This window comes from Hipposideros armiger, unplaced genomic scaffold (genome assembly GCF_001890085.2).
Source record: "Hipposideros armiger isolate ML-2016 unplaced genomic scaffold, ASM189008v1 scaffold_190, whole genome shotgun sequence".
NCBI classification, from domain to species: Eukaryota; Metazoa; Chordata; class Mammalia; order Chiroptera; family Hipposideridae; genus Hipposideros; species Hipposideros armiger.
Window position 1 is genome coordinate 297,804 of NW_017731540.1, and position 8,186 is coordinate 305,989.

General features: G+C 44.2%; 1 protein-coding gene and 1 pseudogene across 1 annotated transcript in view; one reads left to right on the top strand and one right to left on the bottom strand.

Annotated features, from left to right (window-relative positions):
* Positions 1-1,478: 1,478 nt before the first annotated feature.
* The window catches only part of IDH1 (isocitrate dehydrogenase (NADP(+)) 1), a 23,151-nt gene continuing 16,443 nt past the window's right edge, over positions 1,479-8,186 (top strand). The window contains exons 1-2 of the mRNA XM_019652956.1: positions 1,479-1,644; positions 5,173-5,464. Coding sequence (XP_019508501.1) covers positions 1,523-1,644; positions 5,173-5,464 — 414 coding nt within the window. The 5' untranslated portion in view covers positions 1,479-1,522. The remainder of the gene's footprint in view (positions 1,645-5,172; positions 5,465-8,186) is intronic.
* LOC109388302 (40S ribosomal protein S12 pseudogene) lies at positions 1,657-4,222 on the bottom strand (annotated as a pseudogene).

Genomic DNA, 8,186 nt, shown 5'->3' on the forward strand with positions numbered 1-8,186 from the left:
ATTGAGACCAAATGTGTTTGCTGGCTCCTTTTTGTTTTGCCTTGCTTTAAATACAAGGACAGATGTGGCAGTGGGATCAGTGTGACTGAATCGTATACTTTAAACTGTACTGTAAATCATACTTGAACTTACAAATGGGAAGTGGTTGACTCATCCACACCAGTTTATTCATTGTTTTTTTATTGTAGTTGAGTTCCAGATAGTTCCCCAGTAATGGTCTAGGGAACCTCCTAAACACTAATAAGCAGGATTCTAGAATTGCAAATTTAGGAAGTGAAAATGAGTTCTGGGGTAAGAAATATATCCTGGCTTGTCAGAAGGAACTGAGGCTTACAGTCTACTCATCATTACATTTTTAAAATTTGAAGGCCAAAATTACTTTCGTTCCACTTTTCAAGAGGACTGTTTACAGGCCTCTTACCTAATAATTTTTTATGTCAGTTCTCCTGACTTTTCCAATCCTCATCTGTAACTGAAGGGGATAAAAGCAATTTGCAGTTGTGTTGCAGAGATTGGTGGGGGAGTTCCCATGAGAGCATTATGAAAGGAAACAGATACCTTGAGCAGACTCAGGGCTTCCTCAGCCTCTCTAGGAGCACACATAGGACAAGGACATGGCCTTTCTTGAAGCCTCATAATTTCACTTCCTCCATAGGTTTGCACCCCTGCCCTTTCTGGGAATCAGATGGATTTGTATTTGCCACCCCCATACTGGGTTCCTCAAAATGACATCTCTACCAGAAACAATTCTGCTTCCCCATGCCATGATGTACTGGCAGCTTACCTTTACCCATGAACTGCCAGAAGACCAGTGCAGGAGTTGGATGGGATACTGAGGAAGAAGTCCAGGACATGCTTGGGTCCTGAGCAGTGGCATAGGGAATTCTGTACACAGATTTCTCTAATTGAGAAATCACTTTTCTATTTAGCTTGACATCCCCTATATCCATTACACATTGTCTCCAGGCAAACATAGTTCCACCAGGAATTCTTCATCTTTCACTTTCAGACTTAAAGTTCCTTAAAGATGAGTCACAAGTACTTGCTGACTCTCCTCAAGGGTAGTTATTTTAATCAAAGTAGCCTCTTAAAAGAGGGGAAATATTAGCACTCATCATCTGCTCATCTTGAGAGCACAGTGAAATGAGGACTTAAGACAAACCAACAGTCAAGAATAATGATTACATTATTAAGGTCATGTTACAGGGTCAGGCTCCTCTATGCTCCAGCCAGGTGGCCTTGGAAAAGCTATTTTTCTTTTATCAAAGTTAAATAGGAAAATAATGTTCATCTTTCATGGCTGTTGTGAGGGCTGACTCAAACCACACACGAAGGGTGTAACACAATGCTTTATAGAGAGAATGTGCTCAATTCTACTGGTAAATTAATGGTTATTATTAGCTTTTATGCAGTCGTGATATTATGAATTGGTTTTTTAGTAGGTGCTAAATTGTATTTTGTTTTCATACTACAATGACGTGTCTTATCTTTTTTTTCTTTTTAAAGGTTTATTGAATTCAAAATGTCTCAAAAAATCCATGGCGGTTCTGTGGTAGAGATGCAAGGAGATGAAATGACGCGAATCATTTGGGAGTTGATTAAAGAAAAACTCATTTTTCCGTACGTGGAATTGGACCTGCACAGGTAAATCAGTTACAGTCATGTGCAGCTAAACAACAGGGATATACATTCTGAGAAATGCATCCTTAGGCAATTTTGTTGTTGTGCAAACATCACAAGAGGGCACTTACACAAATCTAGGTGGTATCACCTACTACTCAGCCTGTATAGCTCTGTAAGGGAGAAAAAATAATTTTCTCTCTACCCTTTAAGATTCTCGGCTGAGACATCCCGGTAATAAAAGACAGGTTAACAGGAGAAAAACAAAAGTTTAATAATATGTATACCTCCTGTATACGTGGGAGCGACCCAGGAAAACTGAGTAACTCACCAAAGTGGCTGAAGCCACACCTTAAAAACTCTCTTCGAAGACAAAAGACATTGGGGGTGAAGGGAGTCAGTTATGGGAGGTTGCCAGGAAGAGCATTGTAAAGAAGGGAAAGGTGTTAGGCATATTTAAGTCTTTCTCTTCTGCACTGGTAAATTTCTAGAGATCAGGTAATCCCCCTCTTCCTGGTACAGCAGGGGAGAAGGCCTTACAAATGGAGATTTCCCTTATGAATGTAAATACCTTTTACAAAGGGTAATTTCTACTTGGTTTTCAGAGCTTCTCCCATGTCTGCTGTTTCTTAAAGTTTAAAATTAACCACCATGAAATAATTCTAATGCCAAAGAGGCATATTTTGGGTGACAAATTCTGTTCCCCTACAGCTCCTAGGCTACAAGCCTCCACTGAATCCCGTAGGCAATTGTAGCACGATGTTAAGTATTTGTGTAATGGGTTGAGCTACAAGGGCTTAGAAGTCGGTAGGTGATGGGAATTTTTCAGCTCCATTCTAATCTTATGTTATATATGTGGTGCGTGACTACAGCACCTAGCAATCGACATGCTTTCAAGGTGTAACTAGCTTTTTTACATAGATATAGCTATATCTTGTGAATAAAGCTCTTGGGGGAGAGTATCTAAATATATGCAAATGAACCTTCTATTTTAAATGGAGCCTTGCAAGAAAAACTGGACTTACTGTTCAGAAGACAAGAAGTATGTTAGAAACATGATTTTCAGGTCTTTCCAAGCCTCTGTTTCCTGTCAAGGTTTTATTTGGAATAAATCAGTGGCCAAGAGTAGGGCAATTGTTTGCGGAAGGGACTATTTTCTATCCCTGTACTTAACTAGTTGAGGGACCTTTTGCCCTTTTCATGCAATTCTAGTACAGAAAGAACCCTTGAAGTTCTTTACTACAACCCTCACCTTTCAGTCAAAGTTCTCTTAAATCATCTGTGTCCTAAAGACTTGAACCTTTGCCCTGTATGTAAGGACCTGTTATATTTGCTTGGGTGTAGACATTTAATTTCCAGGGTGTCATTAGACATCCTTTTAAATTGTTCTAAGCCTAAGCCTTTGATAATGTCTATATTGCAACCATGAGAAGGAGCAAATGAATACCTACATACGCACATAGGAAATAAAGCATAAAAAAACCCGAAAATCGTCCAAGTGGGTTCCCAGTGCATTTTATAAGCACTCTCCTGTTTCAGAACTTTACATGGCAATAGATGAATATCCAGAGTTCTTTGCAGTAGAATAGCTGCAAAGATGCTTTCAGCCTCTTTAGCCTAGAGACAGTTTTAAAGGATAGTCTTTAGGCTTAAAAGAAAAAGAATCGCTGGCTACAGACCCAAGAATTTTTGGAGGCTCAGACAAGTTTTCTATTTTGAAAAACAAAGCCAAGTGCATTTGTTCATTTCCTGCATTTGAAGTACTCCTCGATGACATCTTTGGCCTGAGACTCTTTGCCAGTCCTTAGCCACCACGCCAACTGCAACCAACCACTGTAAGGGGTTTTCCCTCTCTGTTGATTTTACAGAGGCTTACCCACTCCCCTAGTTTCTTGTCATCAACCTTAATTAGGTGGATTTGGTGTTCAGCACAGAGGGCTTCCATCAACTTGACGTAGGTAGGTTCCTCGCAGTTGGAGGCAAGCACACAAAGATGGGCTTGGCGCTTGTCTAAGGCTTTGGCAGTTTCGTGAATTCCACGTGCTAGGCCGCGGTGGATGAGGGCGGTCTTCAGCACTTCTCACAAAGCAGTATTCACGTCCTTTACACCTCCAGCTGCAGTGCCTTCCTCTGCCCTGGCAGTGGGTTATGGGTGGAGCCAAATCTTGAATGCACCCAAGCCTGAGCCTCCCCGATGCTCTGCAGTGGCAGGGGAAAAGCTCAAATGAGTTTTAAGTAGTTCCAAAGTTGCTGTTATATACTGGTTCTTTATGAGGGGGGTGGAGCAATTAATTTGTTTCGTTTTCTGCAGGCTGGACAGTGGTCCAGGCCATTTGTTCAATCTTTCCTATTAGAAAGCAAAAAATCCACTAATTTGCTGGGAGGTTCTTCTGATGAAAAATGGTTCCTCTGAACATGAAAACTGCGGACCACATTCCTTGTTTGAGTTAGGAATAGACATTTGTAGCTACTCAGCATCCCTACACCAGAAGATAAGGGAGTCCGTGGCTTTATTTCACTTCTGTGAATTATTTAAGGTCAAAGCAGTCTGAAATTTTTATTTGGAAATACATCAAGATTGCTACCTTTGCGTTTGCACCATGAGTTGGGATATCTAAAGACGGAAAATACAGGAACTAAAAAGAGCTATCTAGAGGTTTCATGGGCCAGCAAGTTTTGAAAGCTGAAAAAGCTTTTTAAAAACTTGGAGAACAAAATAAATTGTCACGTGACTGTTTTGTTTCCCTATTTTCAACAAACGATTTCATATTTCACATAAAGCCTTATAATCAGGGTCTATGCTCCACTGAACAACCAACATTCTTTTCAGCTCTGAATAACTTGCAGTCTGGGCGTTGGTATGTATTAAGCTATAACTCTCTGGGGTATGTAAAACCGTTGATTGATTCCATTACTTATCCAACAAGCTTTAGGGTTGTTACCAGAACAGAGACTTGCCCAAGAATTAGGGAAAATTTCATCATATGACTAACTGGCATTTAGGAAAGAGTCATTAGCATTTGGGGCACAATCACATCTATAAGCCCACAACTACTAATGCCAAAATACCAAAAAAAAAAAGAAAATTCTTTAAAACCTCTGACAGCTCTATTTTTAGAGCACAGTATTTACTAAGGAAAAAATGAGGTGGTGCTTAAGCATACATTTTTATGCTAATTGTGTGGAAGGAAGTCACCCAAAGGGTTGTTCCAGAGCTGTTACTGCCCCTCTACGGTGAAAGCAGGCAAAAGAGCAGAGCAGGATGGTTTCCATTCAGTTTCCTTCTAGACAGCTTCCTGATGCAACACAAGGAGCTGTGTGTGTGACCCAGCAGTCCAGTCTCTCTTAGTGTTTTTTTTAGTTGGCAGCCATCTTTTGTGTCTAGGGTGCACTAATGCCAAAACTTGGCAGATTTAGATATATTTAGAGCCTTCATTTTCTGCAGGGCTTGCCCTGCCTGCCATCACCATGCAGAGATAGACAGAATGGTAGCACCCTCAATCTTCTGTCAGTTTTTCTGGAAAGTTCCACTTATGATTTTTTTCCTTCCAGCTATGATTTAGGCATAGAGAATCGAGATGCCACCAATGACCAGGTCACCAAGGATGCTGCAGAAGCTATAAAGAAGTACAATGTTGGCGTCAAGTGTGCTACCATTACTCCTGATGAAAAGAGGGTTGAGGAATTCAAGTTGAAACAAATGTGGAAGTCGCCAAATGGCACCATCCGAAATATTCTGGGTGGCACTGTCTTTAGGGAAGCTATTATCTGCAAAAATATCCCCCGGCTTGTGAGCGGATGGGTAAAACCCATCATCATAGGTCGTCATGCTTATGGGGATCAAGTAAGTCATGTTGGCATAATTTGATTTTGTGTTCTTTTTTCCTGGCCTTCGGATACCCAGTAGTTTCTGATTTGTATGTGTTTTATTTTTATCTTTTGGTGTCTACTCCCATTTAAGAAAGTGTACAGTTGAGAAATGCTTATATGTATATCTATATATTTACACACATTTAGATAAAAGGAAATGCAGAAAAACTTAGAGAAAGGCACCCTCTCAACACAAATGATTTTTTTCAGACATGTTTTTACTTCCTGAATCTTTTTATTAGGTTAAACATACGATGTTGACATTTTTGAATAGATAATTTCCTGTGGTTCAACCAAATCAGTGGTTCTCAACCCTGGCTATAAAAGGATACCTTTATAGGTTTTTTGGTGTTTGTTTTATTTTTCTTTGTAAAATGATTTTGGTTTGTTTTAATTCCGATGCCTGGGACCCACCCTGCACCAGCTGAGTCCGCATTCTGTGGGATTCAGGCATTTTAAAGCTGTCCAGGGGATTCTAATGTGCAGACAGGGCTGAGAACCAGAAAAGATATTAAACATGATCATCTTATACNGGTGGCAGAAGTTATTTACTATGGCATGTCTGCTTGTGTTAACTGTTCCAATCCTTTGCATTCTAGCTGCGCACGGAGAAGACCCCCCAACCTACCCCCACCAACACTATCACCATCACCACCAAGGCGATCGTGTGATCGTGTGCTCCTAGTCTGGCTCTTCCTCCTGCCAAAGGCGGTTCCAGATTAACGCACATCGGGAAGTGTCCTGAAGGGGACTGGTCCAGGCGCTCTGTCTCCCAATTTGCCTTTACTGCAGACCTGGAAACTCACTCAGTGTGGCCCCAGGTTATTAAGCAGGCTTGCCTATTGTCGGCGTAGGTCTCAGAATACCAGCCCCAGAGCGACCTGCTCTCAGGCCTGCAGGTGGCATTCGCGGCCTTCCACCAAGAAAATACGTAGCCGACTTTAGGGGGTGCTGCAGCCCCTCTCGCAAGCCCCAGCCCAGGGAAGGCTGTACCGGGATTAACCCGCTACATTTGGGTCCCCCTTGCCCCTCCCACTTCGGAGGGTCGGCGCTCAGTGATTGGCGGCGTGGTGGGGGCGTGGCTCCAGGAGGTGGGCTGAGGGGGCCGGGCCGGGAGGAGACAAAAGCCGGGAAGAGGAAAAGTCTACCCCGCCTACTGGTCCGTGGCTTTCGGCTGAGGTGGTGTCAGACGCCGAAACAGCTGGGGCCCCGCTGGGATTGCCAGTGTGTGCACTTGTAAGTTTGAGCGTGTGAGTGGCTGTGGCGACCCCCCCGCCCCCCACCCCCCGCCGGCTCATCGTCAGCGTACCTTCCCCTGCTGGTAACTACAGGCTGTGAGGGCGGCCCCTGCCAGCCCCTGACTTTTGGAAAGGCTTTGGGTCCGCCACTGACGAGTGGGAAAAAGGAAGAAAGCTTAGATCTTGGGTATGGAAGGAGGAACTTAGTGGCGAATTCTGGTCTCAAGGAAGGAAAAAAAAATACAGGTATTGCACGTGGAGAGGAAAATAGGGAGGAACAGGGTGCTAGATGCCTGCATGGGTAGAAGGCCCGCTTTGGGGCACCGGAGGGTGAAACTGGGCGGCGTCAAGTTGCAAACAGTGACAAATAGAAGCCCAGGTCGGCATACAGAAAAAAATATCGAGCGGTGGGGAATTGCAAGGACACGTGGAAGACTAAGTCTTGGGTTTTGAGCAAAGAAAACATCAGGGAGGCAATGGAGAACTAAATGCGAAGAAACGTGGAAGTCGAGGACCTGGGCGTGTGCAGCAAACTCAGGCTGCAGAGAATCGGAGTGCGGCAGGGGGGATGCGTCGGGGTGGATGCGTCCGCCTGGTGGGCGTGGAGGAGCGGGGCTCCAGCTCTGAGGGGTGTTCGCTGGGCCACCCCTTTGTGGTCGGGGCGGAGTGGGGAGTGGAGGATACCGCCGCCTCCGCGGGGATTTCGAGTTCTGGAGAAGGCGTTCCCTGGCCGGCTCCCGGCGCCCGGGGTTTAAAGGTTCGGCACCCGAGAGGGAAGGGGCGGGCCTGGGGACCTGGAGGGAGGAATAGAGCCAGCTGCGGTTGCAGGCCTCTTGCACAAGGGCCACAAGGACATATGCAGGCCAAGACTCTGCCGGTCACAGCGTCACCCACGGACGTGCAAACCCCAAAACCAGCTAACGGACGACAAACAGGGGACGCAGCCTCCAGTGTGTGCTGGCAGAGATATTGGTGCTCCTGTAACCTTTAGTTGCAAGGTGCCTACGGACCTAAAACTGCCCTTTGCTCCTGTGGGTACACTCCGCACTGTACTTTAAACGAGATAAACCCCGCTATCTAAATCCTGACGTGAGCAGTTTGTATATTGTCTTTCTATTCCGTTTGGTTTGAGATTTTTTAGGACGGTAACTGCACTCAGGTGAGCCTGCAAGATTGAGAGGAGTTGGAGTGACTAGAAGTTGATTCACTGTAAAGGTAAGAATTAGCAATTGTCTTCCCTTCTGTATTTTCTTTGGTGTGACAATACTGCGTTTAATTGGTCTTAGAAATCTTAGAGGTAGGCGGAAGCATTGCAAGGGAATGAGTCAGGAATATTTCCAGCAATAAATTACAACTGCTTCCTTGTTTCTCTCAGTCTAGCTAGCGCCTTCTTTGCAGGGAACTATTTTTTATGCCCAGAATAATTTGTAGTTCATGAAAGCAGCTAAAAAAAAAAAA